Raw genomic sequence first — 18,869 nt, 5'->3', positions numbered from 1 at the left:
CACACGCAGACACACACCCATGCCCCTGCACACAAACACAGACATATATACACACCCACACTCCTACACACAAACACATATGTATATACACACCCACACTACTGTACCATTTTTTTAAAACTTATCTTGTCCAGCATTTTTAGCAAGCAGAATGATGGTGTTGGTGCTGTGTTCTGCTGAGCAAAGTTGCCTTGCCAAGCTATTATAGATATCATGATCCCCTTAGTAATCTGCATTCTTACTGTCTTTGTTCATTTTAAATAAGTGTTTTTATTGCAGAGTTTGTATACTACTGCTGGACCTGACCTAAGAGGATAGAAAAAGGATAGAAAGAAAACAGATCAAGAAAAAGAAAAGAGTAATGTGTATAATGTGTACAGCACTTTGTTTTGTTTTGTTTTGTAGGAAAAGAACTTCACAAATAAAGTTTGATTTGATTGGTACCATAGAATGTGGCAAAATGAAACACAGACAAAAAATGCCAACAACAAAAACACTTTACATTGGCAAGAAACACAATTACAAGTTTACTGAAACACAAACACAAAGACATGATCTGGAAGTGATATCATGGGATTGAGGGTGGGGACAGGAGAGTGCAAAGAACGACCCACCCAGTAGTGGAATTGATCCAGCAGAAATGTTTTGCCCAGTTAGTGGAACCTAATTCCAGGTTTTAGGGTCAGTTTGCGGTAATTGTGAAAACAGCTTGGACTTTCTTGTCAATATGGAGGGAGAGACTGGCTTTATGGATTGCCCTGTTCAATATTTCAACTAAAGACCTACAGTGGTCAACCTTCAGAATATCCAGGTACATGTGTTGTCTTGGGCTCATCAAGATATGAAAATCCTAGTTTTTTAATGTCTATATAATTTGTACAGGGCAAAGTAAAGGCTATGTTCACAATCACCATAAACTTGGAAGGAAAGAGGCTCCGCAAACAGGCAATACACCTCTGCTGGTGGGAATGTCAGAATCAGGGCCAAAGGGCCAGGCTGTTGTGTTTTCAAATTTTTCATTGTGTTTTGTTTTAATCATAGTTTTAATATTCAGTTTGTCATTTTAAATATGGTGGTTTTTTTTTGTTGTTGTTGTTGTTGTATTTTTATTAGTTATTTGTTAATTTATCATTGTGTTTTAATTTTTTGTATTTTTTTAAATAGTCTTGTTTATTTCATTTTGCCATTGTCATTTGCAATAAATGTTTTTAAATTTTTATTGTGTTTTTAATTTGTTGTGCCTTTTTAAATTGTTGCGTTTATTTCAATTTGTTGTGGTCTTTTTTTTTTTTTTCCATTTGTAGGTTTTGTTTGCACTTCAGGGCCACCGGACTAACCAAATCTGTACTGTGAAAACTTATGTTTACAAAAAAATAAAACTGACTTTAGATAGCTAAATGAACTGTCGTGCATTGTGATAAAATACAAGCAAATATCAAAAATAGCTTTACTCAGTTCATTTCAGTAAACAAATGGTAAACAAAAACACCAAATACACAAGGTTAGACAAAAAGGTCAATTATTTCTACTTTCTAAATATATTAAAGGCTCCTGTTTCAGACAAAGGTCACAGTAGAAGGTAAGAACTAAATCTTCTACATTAACCCTTGCCTGAAAGAAGAAACTGTTAAGACACAAACAAGATCTGTTTTCATTCAGTTTTGCCAATAATTTATTTTCATCAATTTTAAGCATTGTATGACAGTATCTTGGAATTTTTCATCTTAAATCTGGAGTGAGGATCTTATTCACATTACATCTTTCGACCAGTCCTAGGTAAAAAGGAAGCAACAAAATTTTAGTAAGTGAAACTGAGAACAAGAAGAGATACAAACCTGCATCTGAACTCTTTAACTTCAATCTGTAAATTGTGAAAACATGAGACAGTCACATAAATGGCAGCTCCCCACTCCAGTACCAATCTTAAACCATAAAAAACAGCAGTTTAACCAAGGATTCACAAACAAAAACCTTACTCATTAATATAACTAAAGAGGCCCACACAACCATAGTGTCCTGGGAAAGTTGTAGACAGATGCAGGGACATCCTTATGGTGACCACTCCTGACCATTGATTGGCTGTAAGAGGCTACAGATTAGCAAGAGGAGTGTCACCAAAAATCAGCAGTGTTAATCATATTCCTGGTACATGAAAGATGAATCTTTGAGTAGTGTAATACAGCTGAAGCAGTATAACGTATAGAAGAAATGGGGTAGAGTTAAATAAGTTCATACTTCTGCCTACTCCTTATCAGATATGTAATGTGGAGATGTAAATATTGTAAATACTGTGAATGAAAGAGCAAGTCTGACATAAGCCTTGAAAATGAGAATGAAATGTCAGGGGGCCCAGCGCTGTCTTTTCTCTGTAAAGGGTCACAGTGGAGCGTTTTACACCAGAAACATCGGTTAGTATAGCAGCTTGTACTGGCCATATAAAAGCTGCACAATGACGATTTGTCACACACAAAGTTCTATATGACATCCGCTCTGTGGTTTTTGACAAGTCGTGAGAAAGTGTGTCGCAGATTGCAGTAGCTCTGCTGATATAAAGATAAAAAAAAAAAAAAAACAACAGAAATGTGTCTGCCTGCCTCCACAAATTTAAAAACAAAAAAGAACTGTACAAAGTTCACAAAGTTTCTCTGAATGTTTTTCACAGAACAGATCAGTTTAAAAGGAAGCTAGCTTAAATGGGAACATGTACTTTTTAAGACCATTTTGTTTCTGAGTTTGTTCTTATTACACTGCTACATTCCACCAGAAGTAGATCACCAGCAGATGGTGTAACGGTCCCTAAACACAGAAATGGTGGCAAATAACAGCAAAATAACAGCAGATGCATGTTCATACGACATAAAAGAAGTAAATCTAAGTAGAGCATTGCTGAACTTCCCGGGGATCTTTATCAGTTTCCTTTTACCATTTCCATAATTACTGGATATGTTTGTATTAGTTCCAGAGTTAATGTGTTCTCCTTGCTTTTCGTCAATCCTCACCAGCTGAATTTTTTTTTTGTCAGGTTTTACCCCAGTTCTCTGACTGTGCTGCCCTGTCCCTCTAAGGCAGGGGTAACCAAGGTCACTCCTGCTAATTTTAGATCCATTCCTTCTCCAACACACCTGAATCAAATGAATGTCTCTTCAGAGCTGAATGACATGCAGAGTGGGAAATTAAGCCATTTCGTTGTGGGAGTGCTTGTGGACTACAGGGTAGTGACCCTCTGATAGGGGCCTTTGTTCCCCTTAGACTACTGTCAAGAGCCTGGTTAGCACTGCTGGCAGGAATTCACCTATGATTCTTTTCACAACTTTTATGCACAGAATTTAGAGGTGCCCCCAGGAGGTGGACTTATGAAGACAATGAATCATATATAGCTGTGCTGCTCTTTTCCTTATATCACCTATCATTAAAGTACCTGGAAATCTGATAGTGAGTTATGTGCATTGAGAGTACCAGCTGGAGTAAGACGGATCTAAAATGAACACATTCTAAATAGCCCAATTTGCCTGTAGGGTATTTATGAAGTAAAGAAGTGAAAGATAAAGTGACCTAGCAAAAGATTGCTAATAGTTCCTCAGTCAGGACACGAGAGCTTATCCTGTGCATAACCTTTCTCTAAATGGAGGAAGGGCTGCAGGAAATAGATAAGAGAAGTATGCTTGAACCTTTAAAGCTGCAGAGTGAAAACATTCAGCTCTTATGCTGATGAGTGGTGCATCGAAAAGAAGCTACATTCACTCAAGTAAATTCAATTTATGTTGTGATTTCTACTTATATGTCTTACAACTATTGTGATGTTACTGTGGGTAGCTGTAAAAATATGAACAATCACCAAAACCATTTTGTAGGGGAGAATGGGACACTTGCAACACTTTTTGTATTTTACACTGTTACTCAAAGATAGTCTGGATTAGAGAAACCAAATTTTTACACCATAAATATTCATTTGTATGTTAATAATCAAAGCTATTTATTACAAAAAGTCAATTTTACATGTTAAAAATATTATATATTTCAGTGTTAATAAAAGGATTCCTATCAAAAATGTAAATTATAATAATATCACAGTGTTATTTATTAATCAGCTTGATTAAAATTACAGATTTATACAGATCAGTCGGATTTGTGCAGATAGGTTTTCAGTGACTTTTATTTTAGCAATACGTTAAAACTACTTGCTAGCAATATAACTGTATCCTGCAACTATAAAAACTGTGATATCAAAAATAATGTTATATGGTCTAATTGTTTAATACTTGAAACTGTTAAAATTCTCCAAACTTTTGGAGCACGTACTGAGTTGTTTGGTTGCTCTCTCCCAAATATGGAGTGGGATCCCTCTGTCTGTCATCCTCCTTCAGTATGCACTGATCTCTGAATTATGAAGGAAAACAAGTAAATATATGGAGGCTATAGGCCTATTTTTCTTTTCTTTTTTTTTTTTTTTAGAAAATTTGCCAACACATGCACCAAGTTGCACAAACGCAAACACACACTCGTAGTCCTCCTGTCTCTGGTCTGTAACCTTATTAACTGTTTCACAAGGTGAAAACTAAAAGGGAAAAACAGTTATAAACACTGTTGTGCGAGCTGTTTTTATATCAATATATTGTAAGGTGACAGTCGCAACTCAGCCATGATAATAAAACCTCATGTGCTAGCTAAAAAAGGCAACCTTACACATACTAACCATTATTAGCTCAAAGTTAGGACATCATTCAGTTAAACCATATAAGTTTTAATTGAATCACTAAAACCATTTCAATAGTTTTACAAGTGTCATCTGTAGCTTGTCTTGACTGGAGAAAAACAACATGTAACCATGACCTGTTTAAGCTTTCCCCGATCTCCCTCTTCATCAAAAAGATTTTTCATAGGAATGACTTAGCCTTGTGGGTAATTTGACTAAAACTTGTATTTTTATTTGTGCTGAAAACTTGTCCTCAAATAGAGGTAAGACCAGCTGGTTTTGGAGTGTGTTTCGTGAATGGGTTCGGTGGGATATTACTGGACCAGAATAAATGACCTCTGACGACTTGGGTCATGAGGATATCATGATAAAAGTACTCTGCTGGGAGTTCTGGGATTTCCTTAAATCGCTATCTTTCCGCTTCTTTCTTGACTTTCACTTTCAGGATTGTATTTCTTTAACTGTGACATCAGTTTGGGGAAAACGACATGAAGTGCATTCTTCCTCTCTGCGAGACAACCAAAAAGGGTGTGGAGCATTTAGACCGTTTTACTTTCACTTAAAGCCATTTCTTTCCCATCTTGTGAACGAGGACGACAGCTCTTGTTCCTGCGAACCTACCAAAAAATGTCTTTTGGTTTCGTGTTTCTGGTGGTTTCTTTCCTGAGTTTTCAGTCCGAACTGCTGGTGACCGCATGTGGTAAGTTATACGCTGCAGTCCGAAACCTTTTCTGTGACCTGAAAAGTTTTAAGTTTTAAGAACTTTTTCACGGAAAGAGCTTTAAATGTTGTAAGGAATACAGACCTCTAAATTACATCATTTACACGGGGTTCAACAGATCTAATCTTTTTTTTTTTTTTTTTTTTAAATGCTTTTTACGTGTGTTTTGCGGCAGCTGTTGAATGGTTATCCAGTCGTGGACAGTATTATTAATGTTGGTGGCTGAATAGGCTATTGTAACGTCCAAACCACATATTTATTTTCTTAAAACTGCTGTATCTAAAGGCTCCCATCATTTAATAAACCAGTTGCAATAATAAATCATAATAACTAAAGCGCTTAATAAAATTTATAGTATTGAATCGGTGCTTGCTGAGATTTCTAACGTTGTAAATGTTTTTCTTTTTGTTTTGTTTTTTTTGTGTTTTTTTTTTTTGTTTTTTCTTTATATGCATTAAAACATTTTAACCAAATTTAGAAGTTTGTAGGTCAAGGTACCAAAACTATGTGTTTTAAACTGTGTGCAAATGTTGTCATACTTCTTTATGATATTTATTGTGTGTGTGTGTGTGTTTTGTTACAGATTATGACTGTCAAGATAAACCTGTATTCAATGTTTCCGAAGTAGTAGTGAAGTACGGTGATCCATTCGACGTGAAATGTACTGCACCGTGTGGTGACTGCACATTAGACTTGGAGAGGAGTGTGGGAATAACATCACCAAATGGATCCCAGATTTCATGGAGAGTGGATAAAATGACTGAGTGGAGCATGTCGCCTTTCTGTTACTACAACATTTACGATACCCAGTGTTGTACAGTTCTAAATGTCACTGTATACCGTAAGTACACAAAACTTGTGCTAGTAAAGGATTTATTAAACATGGTTGGAATTTGATCACTTTTTAGTTCTGAATGAGTTACAAAGGTTTTTACTCAGCCTTTTGTTTTTGTTGACAGTCTGGCTTGCTTTGGTTAATATTTTTTAAACAACTTTCTTTTTTTTCTCTTCTTTACAGAGACTCCACAAAATGTGTCGATCCACTTTGTAAATCACACTGGGCCAGTTAAAAAGTATGACCAGTACACACTGCGGTGTGATGTACTGAATGTTGCTCCTGTTCATGACCTCCGTGTGACCTTCTACAAAGGACAGACAGCATTGGGTGAACACAAACCCAATGATAACTCAGAGGAACCAGTGAATATCAGCTTTAGTCAGGTGTTCAATTTCACCAAAGAAGATAATGGAGCTGAGTTGTGGTGTGAGGCCAAACTGGAACTGGGACTTGAAGGACCACAGCCCCCTCCAGTGGTGAAGTCAGGAAAACTCACTGCTGTGGTTCATTGTGAGTCTGACCCTTTTGCCTTTTTTTTTTTTTTTTTACAAAGTTTGTTTCCAGGCAGCATCGACCAAACATACAGTCAGCAAGGTTGCCTTGGTATCCCACTTTTACTGGCTAAGTTTTGCTGCTGTTTCATGACACAACTGTGTACACATTGATCCATCTCTCTTCTGATAGGACGTTGTTCTCTGAAATACAAAGTGGAAGCAGCTTAAATGTTTGTAGAAACTAAAGATAGAGCACAGAGGGCTCTCATGGGCCCAAATGATTTCCATCTAGGTGAAATAATGTGTTTTATTTCTCCATGTGAATCAACACACAGATGGGCCTGAGCTGGAGGGATCATCAGATGTAAAATACATAGATATCAAAAGAGGGCAAACTTTACACCTGAACTGTTCGACTGATGGAAACCCTCCACCCTCTTACACCTGGATGACCCCGTTTGATAACCTCCGCCTACACGAGAGTGTTTTCACTGTGGACTCAGTGGATTTTAGCCATACTGGGCAGTATATCTGTAATAGCAGCAACAGCATGGATTTTGTTGTTGTGAAATTTAACGTCACAGTGACATTTGAAGGTAAGTTTTCAAGGAAATGAGTCACGGTATTTATTCCAATATTGCAGCAGCAGTTTTAGATTAAATCCATGACACATAGAAAGCAAAAATAACTGGCATTATTTCTGTTGTTTATTCTGCCTTATCCTTTTTTTCTCCTTCTTTCAGACATCATATTTATTATTATTGGAATAATCGCAGGCCTATTTGTGACCAGCATCATGCTACTGATGGTATACAAGTCCTACAAACAGAACCGGATGGGACACTACAGCCTGAAGGATGTTTTCCATTTGAAGAGACAACACACTCAAATTCCTGCTAAATAGAAAATCTACATAAATGTTGCTGGCTAATTTTTATGCAGTATTCACATCCTGAGGTCAACCAAAGATATTGATAATCAACTGCAGCGTCTCTCCTCTGATACCAACTGGGGTCACAACAATTTCACCTTCCTGTCATCACTTCACTAATGCTGTCCAAGAAATAAGATAATATAGTAAAGTGAGGTAAGTTTTTCTTACCAAGTACTAAACCGAGCTGGTCACTTATTTCTATATTCTTCTATTTTAATGTTTTGTAAATAAATCACCAGATGTCTACATGTAAAATACAGCATGCAAAGTCTGATTCCCAGACAATTGTTATATTTTCTTATTGAAGATACTACTCAGTGTATTTAGTTGAAAGGGCAATGCTCTATGACAGTGTTAAGCAAATGTGAAGACTGAAATCAACTGTGACTATATTGTAGAGCTGGGCACTAATTTTTCATGAAAAGCATCTGAACAGTAGGTCTATTTCCAGCAAGGTGCAGTAGAAATGGGGCTGTGAGACTTAGAAAAGACTGAGATCACAGTACAACATGCATCACGGTTTTTTTTTACAGTTTGCAAAACAAATTTAATCGACAGGATCTTGGTATAATTAGAAGACATAATCAGTATGTTTTGTCTATGTGGTGTGTTTTATCAAACATATTTATCAGACAGACATTTTCTTTGGTTTCTGATGGTATAAGGTCTCGTTACATTTCAAGTGTAGTATCGCTACTTATTTAGTCTCAAAGTAAATCATTTTTTATAAGCTGAACAAGAAAAATTTAGATTATTAAGAGCTGTATTCCTGTGTTTGGCTGTTGTTGTTGTTGTTTTTTGTTTTGTTTTGCTTTTGTTGACATTTCAGCATCTTACCGTCCTGTTTCTATACAATACATTGTTTGTTTCACAGAAATGACTGTCGAGTATAATGAGATGATGAAACAAAAAAATGCTGTATTTTATTTAACTTTTAAAAAGAGCCTCCTAGAGTAAAACAGGGCCTGAGTATGATCTATATTTTTTATAAAATAAAAAAAAAAAGTGTCTACTTTTAAGCTTGTTTTCCTTTTCTTGGCAATTTGCAGTAAATTGAGATATCTGAAAAACGTTTGCTCAAGGAAATGGAAAACATTAGACAAGAGTGTTGGTATCGTGTTTGTCATACTAACATCCAGTTGGAGCTGCTGTTTACAAAAGTGCATTTTTTGTGCCTTTTTGTCTACTTTCAGATTTGTTTTCTGCAAAGAACTTCATATCTGTATTTAAAAGTTTGGTGTTATCATTATCATACAGTGTTCTGATGTGAAAATACCCATGCTGAAATGCATTTCCAAATGTGAAACTAATAAAAGCTTCAGAAAGCTTTCACTCACACAACAGAGTGAACAACTTTCATTGTATGCTGGACATTGTTTTGTATATGTGTTTCAATTACATGTAAACTAAAATTAAATGGAAAAATAACAATTTAAGGTTCAATTATGTGTTTTTCAACATAAATAAATGACACCTTGTAAATATAAGATGTATCCCCCTTTCTTACATTTATTCTACTTGTTCAGTTTGACAATCTGAGCTGAAAATGATAGAATATGCCTGTGAAGTGTTTGCAGTTGAAAAAAGTCAACACAAGAGGTTTTGATGAATCTGGAAAAAATTAATCATGATTCTTTTCACAATTTCCTTCCTTCATATAGTCTGCTGAGGATGTTTGATTTGTAAGTCTTTTACAGGAAACTCTATTGCAGAGTTTGCGTGTTGGGTGGGGTGAGTCAGTACATTCCTGGAAATGTTTTAGACTTCTTTTATCCTCCCTTTCTGAGAGAAATGTACGGTATGAAGTAAGAGGAGGGAGCAGAACGGACAGCTTAACTCATCACAAATCATTTCCAGGAATGTAATTCTCAGCTGTCATCTTTATCTGTCTTTTTGGTGGAAAAACATGCATCATGTCCTCTGTTTCAATTCAGGATCAACGGAAACTGTGTTTAACATCTTACTGGGAATCTACAATACTTATGTCTGGTCCCTGTAGAAAACCATCTGAATCATGCTTGTTTGTTATTGCTGCTATTGCTGTAATTCACTTCACTTGGGAGCATCAAAGTTCAGTTATGTTGCAGTCTGTTTAGGATAATTGTCTCTTAGGAGTCATTATCACATGTTCATGACAACACTGTAGTTCTTTAACTATTTAATGTCAGGAATATTGTGAATAAAACCTGCCTACAAGTTATTTTGAGTGAAAATTTTGTTTGGAACAGTTTCATGCCCACAGTTTGTTTAAATGAAAACTGCACATTTGTTAATCAGCTATTTTGATGTACTGATATGAATGATTATATCTTCACAATTTTTTATGATGTTAGATTGGCTGCTTCTTTAAATGTAACCATTTATTTCGCAACACTTTTGTGAAACTAATGTCTTATAGGCTGGAAAGCAGGGAATATGTACTTACCACATAAAACAACATCTGATTATATCTTATCAGTTTAAAAGCATTATTAGTAACCTCATGAGAAATTATTGTTATTTTTATATTATTATTATTTATCAAAAATACAATAACTACAGTAATAAAACAAAAAAAAAATCACTTAAGTGAGTGATGAACGGTAAAGCAAACAAGCAACATAATGCATAGTGTATATACATATATATAAATATATAAAGATGAATAAATATGTAAATATGAAATGTACAACACTAGTAATAAGAGAAAGGCTGTACAAATGTAAGTAAAGATACATTCGCATTGATTAAAAATACAAAAAGGTAATGATCATCATTGGTAAGAATTGCTATGTTTGTCTGGTAAGTCTTTAACCAAAAATAAATAAAGAAATGCACAATGATTACTGTGCTTACAAATGATAGTATGTCTGGTTGTTACGGCGTTGAAAACGTGCGTAATGACGTAATTTGTTTGCTCTGAGAACGTTTATAAAATTAGCATTCCCGCGGCTCTCCTGCGCAGCTAAGAGGCTTTAAAAATCCGACTTGTCTTCCTTGCCCTGATACTATGTAGGTGTAAGGGTCATACAGTGAAGGTTCACAACCTTCTTTTATATGAGGTTTAGAAGAAAATAAAGCGAAGAAGTCTGGAAACATGAGCGGCAGAGAGGGCATAGACTACAGCGCCTGGGACCACATCTACGTGTCTGACGATGAAGACACAACCAGTCCGTTCGTCGACACGCCGAGCTTGTTCAGAATGAGACACCGGGTCAGCAGTGACACTTGTTGTAGTCGTGAAGTTGAGCCTCATTCCTGGTTAGTTTTAATTGTAGAAAATAGATTAGACGTCAAAGTCCAGATTTAACGAAACAGAGACTGGTTAACAGGTGTTACTTATAAAACTGTCTAATTTTGTGAAACTAAATGATGCGATAAGTTGAGATACAGCCTGGGTCATTAGCTTGTGTAAAAATACAACTACCACACATTGTAAGATATGTTAAGTAAAAGTTTTGCAATAACTATTGGATTGTTCAACAATAATTGTCCTCACTGATATTTTTGGTTTGAAATGTAAGGACTTATGTCCTGGATTTCTCCAGAGCTTTGGCAAAATGAACTTTGTAGGTGGTTAAGCTTTTCCCTGCCGCATTGTATGGTGTCCTTGTCATCCTTTTCCAGCTTTCTTCCCTTTTCATAACCTTCATCACTCATTCTTTGCCATCCAACAATGATGATGATGATGAGAGCAGCAGAAACTGTTGGAATTGAGAGCCACCGAAGAGTTAAGAAACTGAAGAGTTAAGATTATTGTCTCCTGATTATTTATTTAATAGACTTTGTGTTGGATACATTGATTGCCACTGATGATTGCTGTCTATAAAATAAGTCACAAATAGATCTGTTGAACAGATGTATTGATATTTGATCATCCTTTTAACCTTAACGTCAGGACTGCCACAACTTACAGTGAATAATTTGGCAAAACAAAAGTGCAAGGATATATGCTACAGTAACACTAATGGTTAATCTCTCTGTGTTGGCTCTGGACCTGTGTAATAAGCTTATCTTGTTGTTGTCACATGACTTAAGGGAGAGGTAATATGTCTGGTAGTCTCTAGTATACCCCTTGTTTCTCCTGTCTTTTTTATTTCTTGTGTTTTCTACATTTGATATTCATAAACACAAATACTTTCCAGGATGTGGGACAAGTGCAGCCAGAACCACTTGTTGAAATGTTACCAGGTTAGATATGCTAGCAGTTTCCTTATGTTTCCATTGTCCATTTTTATCTCCCACGTGTGGTATGTTTGATATTGGGAGGCACTAATAAACGTGCCTCGACATGCTTAGGGTGTTTAAGATACCATATGTTGAAAATGTATGAGGTGGTGCCATGATCATTTGTTTTGCATCTCTAAAAATGTATAAACTTGGCCACTTGCGGGTAAATGTGCTACTGTAGACAGTTAAAAACAATCTAACTACATTGGCTTGTTTTGTAGATGTATTCTTTTTTTTTTTTTTTTTTTTTTTAATAAAATCTGTATTTTTAATGTTGATCCTCCAATCTGTATTAATCTGCTAATAAATTATTCTATCTCTTAGATTTACTACTAGACAAGTAAAGCAGAAGCTTTTCTGGCTCAGATGGTTTCAGTATCCTTAGTCATTTATCCACACACACATCTGTTAGGAAGTATGTCTACATTTTTGTAGAAAAAGTTTACACTTTTAAGCATCCTCTGCTAAACCTCCCTTGTGTTTGTATCAGTAACACCAACCATCTTCTTTTGTCCACATACTCACCATCCACTCTGGCTTGCCACAACAGGCCCGGCTGGAGAAAATGGCTGAGTTTCAGCAAAGAGGTGAAGACCTTGAAAATAATCAGACAGAATGCCAGAGGCTGCTGGAAGAAGCCCAGGGACGACTGAAAGACCTGGAGGAAAGGGTAAAGGATGGAGAAGAGGATGAAGAAAGAGAAAATGAGCTGAAGAAAGTCCAGCTTGAGGTGAAGAAATTAAAGAAGGATGAAAAGTCATTTCAGAAATTATTAGAAGAACACAGACGAGAAGAAAAGAAGCTACCCTGGAATGTTGACACAATCAGCAAAGAAGGTTTCAGCAAGGTAAGGGCGGCTGTCAAAATGACAAGATTTGACTTATCGTCATATTTATGTATCTCATCTTTATCCGTTGTTCAGAGTGTCGTCAATATCAAGCCTGAGACAAAGGAGGAAACGCAGAAGGAAAATGTGGAAAAGCACAAGACCTTTGTGGAAAAGTACAAACAGGAGATAAAACACTTTGGTATGTTTTTGTTTTGTTCGCTCCACTGCTCCCCAGTTCAGCTCCTTTGGTCCTGCCCAGTTTTTTGTCCTCTAAACCGTCTCAGTTTCCATGAAATGCAAACAGAAAATACACTTCCCTTTGAAATCTTCATAGTTTAGCCGTATGCAGAGATGGCTTTCAGTGGGTCTTTCATGCTATTAAGGTCCTACTAGCTTTTGACACCAACTATGTAATATTCATTCACTTACAAGGGTTTTTGTGTAAGTGCTGCTTGTTTCGGTGAAAATGTCTTCTTGTGGAAATCTGTAGTTCACTCTTACGTTCATTATAAATCATTTCCTGACTTTCAGGCAGTCCTTGGATTTTTTCATTCTCTGAGCATCATTAGCCTGTTGAAATATCTGTTTCCATCTTCAAGTATGTGTTGTTTGTTTTTTGATGGACAATGTCTGTCTGTCTGTATTGTAAAAATGGCAGAGGCTCAGAGTTATGTAGACACATATGACCGTAAAGTTATGAAACCACTGACCAACAGTTGACAAGAAGCCCAATACAAGTTCATCCTTTTAGTTTTTTTTTTTCTTTTTTTTTTTTTTACATAATAATGTTAAACACTACTTGTCATACATTTGGAAACACTTTTCCAATAGTTTTTTTTTAATGGCTAAGTGTGTTCAAACGTTGGACTGGTCATGTAAGGAGTCAGATTGTCCCACATTTTTAAATGTTATGTTTCAGTAAAACGCCAGTCTGCACAAATCTAATGCTGACAGGTTTATTTTTTCACACACAAACGATTTCAGCTTTCCTTGTCTGTCTAAGGGGATAATGAGAAACTAAGTTATAACCTTCAGTACCTGACGACTTCTACCAATGATGCTGTATTTGTGTGGTGTGCCAGGTATGTTGCGGCGTTGGGATGACAGTCAGAAGTATCTGTCAGACAATCCACATCTGGTGTGTGAAGAAACGGCTAATTGTCTCATCGTCATCTGTATTGATTTTGAGATAGATGAGGTAAATGCTTCCTGGAGAGTATTTAATGTGTTTGAGATGAAAACACAGAAGAGTGACTGACGTAACCTGGAAGAGCCTGATAAACTCTACATGTCCTCGTAGAAACACGCCCTCATGGAACAAGTTGCCCATCAAGCCATCGTGATGCAATTCATCTTGAATTTGGGTCAAACACTAAGCGTTGACCCAAGAGGCTGCTTTAGACAATTCTTCTCAAAGATCAAGGTTTGGTAATAATAACGCATGCTTTTCTATGTAGCGGCCCACAGTTTATGGAGTCAGAAGAATTTAGCTTCTTCCAATGTTTTTGTGTCCATATCAGACTGCAGATAAGCCATACAGAGATGCATTTGACCATGAACTGGAGATGCTGAAAGATAGGGTCCGCAGATGTGCTCAGACTCAAATGGAAAGCGCCATGAAGGAGCTGGAGGAGGAAGAGAAGCAGAAAAGACTGGGCCCAGGGGGTTTAGACCCCATGGAGGTCTATGAATCCTTGCCAAAGGTAAAAACTAAACATACATGTGTTCATATACACACATATGATAATGTCCAGACGTACATTTTATTATTTTGTTGGTTTCATATCATATTTGGACTTAAAATAATCATTAATGGGTCAGAAGGGTTCAGTCAGATGTCAGCACAATGAAGAGTGATGTTTTGTTTTTTCCAACTCAGTTTGATTTATTCTGATATCAGCAGGTGGAGAATCCACTAAAACAAACAAACATCTTTATATTTAACAAACAGGAAGGGGATGTTCAATCAGAAAATTAGAAGCTCTCCAGAAACTGAAAGATTTTCCAGCATGAAGCTCAAGCATGTATAGCTGTCATATAAAAGATATATGGTCTAGGATAGCTGTCGTATTCCGTTTTGACCGGGAAACTACTGGATTTTTCCCTGTTTCCCGTCGTCCCGTACCAAAGCCAGTTTCTTGGTGGACGGCACGTATCCCTCCGAAGCCATGGTTTCATCCACGGCTCGTTTGATTGGCTGCCTGATCCTGGCAGCTCTGCTGGCGGGAGGTGAAGCCTCTGATTGGCTGCTCAGCACCTCTCTGTGGACCTCCTGGGACACATGGTTGGGTCTCATGTGGAGGACTTCGCAGAGACCTTCAGTCTGACTCAGGAGCGTGTTGATGGACTTTATCACCTGGATGGCCCGTCTCACCAGGACGGGCGTCCCCGCAGACACGTCTGTCATGAGGCGCTCTCGATCCGGATCCCTAAGGCTCTCCGGAGGTCGGACTGGCTGCTCGTACAGACCCATGATTTCGCGTTCAGCCTTCAGGGTGTGGACGACACGGGGGAGGATCTTTCTGGGGTACGTGCGGCGCTTCCTGGTGGTCTCGACGATCTGGTCATCCAGCAGGCTCTCCAGATGAACGGCCTCATCCTCCTCTTCAGCATCAGGAGCGTCTTCCCAGGACAGGCCGTTCACCAACACGTTGACCTGGACCGCCGCTTCGAAGTTCGCCATCAGCTCCTCCAGCAGACCTTTCTTCATGTCGTCTGCGACTTCCGGTTGCTCCTCCAGAATTCTGCTTAAAAAGTCTTTACATCTGTTTATCAGCACCAATACTTTTCTCTTGGACGTTATCTGGACTCTGTAATCCGGATCAGTTTTCTGCGCTGTTTCATTGCGACTCTGATCCATCTTACCGCCAACTTTGTTTGGATGCAAAGCGGAAGTTGTTGTAACTTCCTGGTCCTGCTCCTAAAGCCATCCCCATAGGAACGGCAGCGATGTTAATTATATGTGTTAATTAATCACATATAAAGTAAATATAAATTGTCTTATAAACTGGCCCTTGTGATTGAAAATGGCTTGTGGACATAATTTCAGAAGTAACAGAATAAGTAAAATTGGATTGTTTTCAGAACCATAGTCTTAACTATTCAGCTTTATCTCTCAAACTCTCCCTGTCATCAATAGTAATTGTATGAAATCACAAACTAGGAAAGTCCAGAAAGTGGGTCAGTAAGTCATTATATTAATTTCCTAAGGATTATTATTTGGGGTTAATCTGATAAATTCAAGAAGAAGTTGACTTGGGTTGCATAGTTCTTCAAAATATGCTCAGGTAAAGTATGTTTAGTTGCACATAGAGCCCATATATGACACTCATGGCATGTTGTGGAATTTACCTGATACATTTAGATTATTTAACGCAACATGGCAAGTTGCTTTTTTGACACTTATCTCCTCCAACGGTGATCCCGTCCTTTATCACATATGAATATCTTGTAAAATTCCCTTCTCTCTTAGTTTGAACATTGGCTAATAAGCTAATTATTCATTTAACAAATTTATCTGCTAAAGTTGAACTTAGAGATATCATCCATCTATTTTCATAACCGTTTTGTCCAATTCAGGGTTGCAGGAAGCTGGAACCTATACCAGCAACCACTGTGCGAGAGGCGCGGTACACCCTGGACAGGTCGCCAGTCTATCAGAGGGCCAACACAGAGACACAAACAACCATTCACACTCGCTCTTAGGGACAATTTAGAGTAACCAATTAACCTAACATGCATATCTTTGGATGGTGGGAGGAAGCCAGAGTACCTGGAGAGAATCCATGCATACATGAGGAGAACATGCAGACTCCACACAGAAAGGCCACCGTTCCACTCTCCCTGCTTCCTTCATGGTGTAAGGTCACAGTGCTGACCACTACACCACCGTGCAGCCTAGAGATATCATAAGTTCTGAGAGATTTTTTTTTTCATTCAGGGTTAAAATGTGATCACAGGGCTTTGACCGAAACACCTGACAGGTAAAACACTTGTCATGTCCACAAAAATAAGAAAGAAAGGAAGATAAAGAAAAGAACAAGAAAAAAATCTTATTTTCACCTGTGGCACACCGGCAATAAATAAACATTTGCCTGTATGATTGAAATTTATTTATTCTGTCATCTTTATCAGGTTACCCATAAAGTACCCAATCTGTTGCACCCCCCCCACCACCACCACCACCACGGTACAAACCTTCAAGTTTGGCTTGGACAGAATTGTCACGCCTCAAAATATACTAATTAAGTCCAAAACTTCTCTTTATTTCTGTTAACTAGCTGAATCAATTTTATCCACCATGATTGTAATGCCAGTTTCTGCTTTCACCAGTGCAGAATTGCAATGTTTGTCTCATTTTGATGACATCAAAGTCAGATAAAATGTAGCTGTGACAGACTAATAACATGTCTGTTCAGTAAGTGTGTTGCTTCATATTGCTCCTTTAACGGATTGTTTTCTTGCAGGAAATACAGAAAAGCTTTGATGAGAAGAACATCCAGATGCTGCAGGAAGCCATGAACAAGCTGGATCCTGAGGCGAGTATTTATCTCACATTCATTTTACATTATTACAGCAAACTAAACAGTTTTTAATCAGTTAACTGGATATTTTGAAAATGTTTCACTCTGTTTATACAGGAAGGAAGATACCACCTGAAGAGGTGTATTGACTCTGGATTGTGGGTTCCTGATTCAGATGATGGTGAGGGTGAAGAAAATGAGGAGGAGGAAGATTAAGAATGATCCATTATAACCACCCACATTTAAACATTCCTTTCTATGTCGCTCAGTTTGCTTGTGATTTTGTTTGTTTAGGTGTTTAACAGTTCATCTTATATTTTATATCCAACAATCTACAAGTGATGCATCAGTCAAACTGTCACTCTTCTCAATGTTTATCAAATTAAAAGTATAGATGTGTAGAATATGGTGTATTTTTCTGTAAATATTTGTATTTTTCTGTGAATATTTATTTACACATGAAGGGGAGATCAGATATTTATCTCAATTTTCTTGCAACTTTGTGCAACTAAATAAATAAACTGAGTTATTGTGTTTATTAATATTTCAGATTATAACTTGCTTATGTATTGCTTACTCAAAAGTCATAACAAAAGTCTCAACAAGGCCTCCCTCAGCTCATGGATAAAGTGGATGAGATTAGGTAGATGAGAAGTGGGTATGATGTTTATTTCACAGCACTGATTAATAAAACTGATAGTGAGTCATAAAACAAATTATTACTTATAAGTAATCTGTTGTGAAAATGTGATAAATGGCGCCACCTTGAGTCTGTCGGAAGGTATACAGTTCAATCTGAAGCTTCGATTGAAGTGTCAATGTTCAGGACACAGATCCTTATTGAAATTAACTATTAATCTAGGCTCCATTATTGCAACGGCCCACACAAAAGTGTTTTTGTCTTTAGTTTTTTTTTTTTTGTATTTGGTTGTATACTTTTGGTATAAATCTCAAGATTGAACTGTATAAGATGTCCAATAAACAATGAAAAAATCTGTTTGTACAGGAAGATAGGCTATTGTATTAATTACAGGATTATTTCAAACCAATATTTGTATTGATTTTGAAATTCTAGTGACATACAAATCTTTAACAACTTGTAGAATAAGCAAAAAGAATCAGTGAGAGTAACTATTTCCATTAATTGCAGGATGACAGGATTTTAACATCTTTTTTATAGTGGCTGATCTCTAATATTTTGTTGTTTTGAGAAAGCCATATTTAATTTTAATTTCTACCGCTTAGTCAACTTAAGGGTAATGGGAAAGCTGGAGCTTGTTGCAGCGATCATCAGGCAAGAAGCTGGGTGGACAGGCCACCAGTTCATCTCAGCGCCAACACAGGAACAAACAACCATTCATGTTCATATTCAAAGGACAATTTAGAGTGATCACACGCATACCTTGCAATGTTGGGAAGACGCTGGAGTACCAATAATTAACACTTTTGTGTCATTTATTCAGTTTCCCCTTTTTCTCTTCTTGCCACAGCTTTCCCTTGTTACCATTGTGGATCAACCATAGTGAACAATCGTAATTGGGGCTTTTATAAGGACTATATACATCTGTGTACACCTGATATTTGTAGTTTATATTAAAATATTACCACCACTTTGTGATTAAGATATT

At 37.1% G+C, this 18,869-nt stretch overlaps 3 protein-coding genes across 3 annotated transcripts; 2 read left to right on the top strand and 1 right to left on the bottom strand.

Annotated features, from left to right (window-relative positions):
* Positions 1–5,222: 5,222 nt before the first annotated feature.
* On the top strand, positions 5,223–9,046 carry LOC306774785 (intercellular adhesion molecule 1-like). The gene is made up of 5 exons (XM_079264956.1): positions 5,223–5,393; positions 5,998–6,255; positions 6,433–6,762; positions 7,082–7,342; positions 7,490–9,046. Exons 1-5 carry the CDS (start codon positions 5,321–5,323, stop codon positions 7,648–7,650), a joined length of 1,083 nt encoding a protein of 360 aa, XP_079121082.1. The 5' UTR covers positions 5,223–5,320; the 3' UTR covers positions 7,651–9,046.
* Positions 9,047–10,756: 1,710 nt separating this feature from the next.
* On the top strand, positions 10,757–17,457 carry LOC306773490 (hsp90 co-chaperone Cdc37-like; the record flags this gene model as incomplete). The annotated part of the gene is made up of 8 exons (XM_079263324.1): positions 10,757–10,873; positions 12,440–12,736; positions 12,812–12,917; positions 13,801–13,916; positions 14,019–14,141; positions 14,239–14,421; positions 17,185–17,256; positions 17,359–17,457. 8 exons carry the CDS (start codon positions 10,757–10,759, stop codon positions 17,455–17,457), a joined length of 1,113 nt encoding a protein of 370 aa, XP_079119450.1.
* On the bottom strand, positions 14,754–15,570 carry nsl1 (NSL1 component of MIS12 kinetochore complex). The gene has a single exon (XM_079262052.1). The coding sequence runs from the start codon at positions 15,426–15,428 to the stop codon at positions 14,808–14,810; it is 621 nt and encodes a 206-aa protein (XP_079118178.1). The 5' UTR covers positions 15,429–15,570; the 3' UTR covers positions 14,754–14,807.
* Positions 17,458–18,869: the final 1,412 nt, after the last annotated feature.

The sequence above is a fragment of the Telmatherina bonti genome, assembly GCF_933228915.1.
Source record: "Telmatherina bonti genome assembly, chromosome: 3".
Taxonomy (NCBI): Eukaryota; Metazoa; Chordata; class Actinopteri; order Atheriniformes; family Telmatherinidae; genus Telmatherina; species Telmatherina bonti.
The sequence above is the reverse complement of the archived record's forward strand: the minus strand, read 5'-3'. Positions and strand labels throughout refer to the sequence as shown.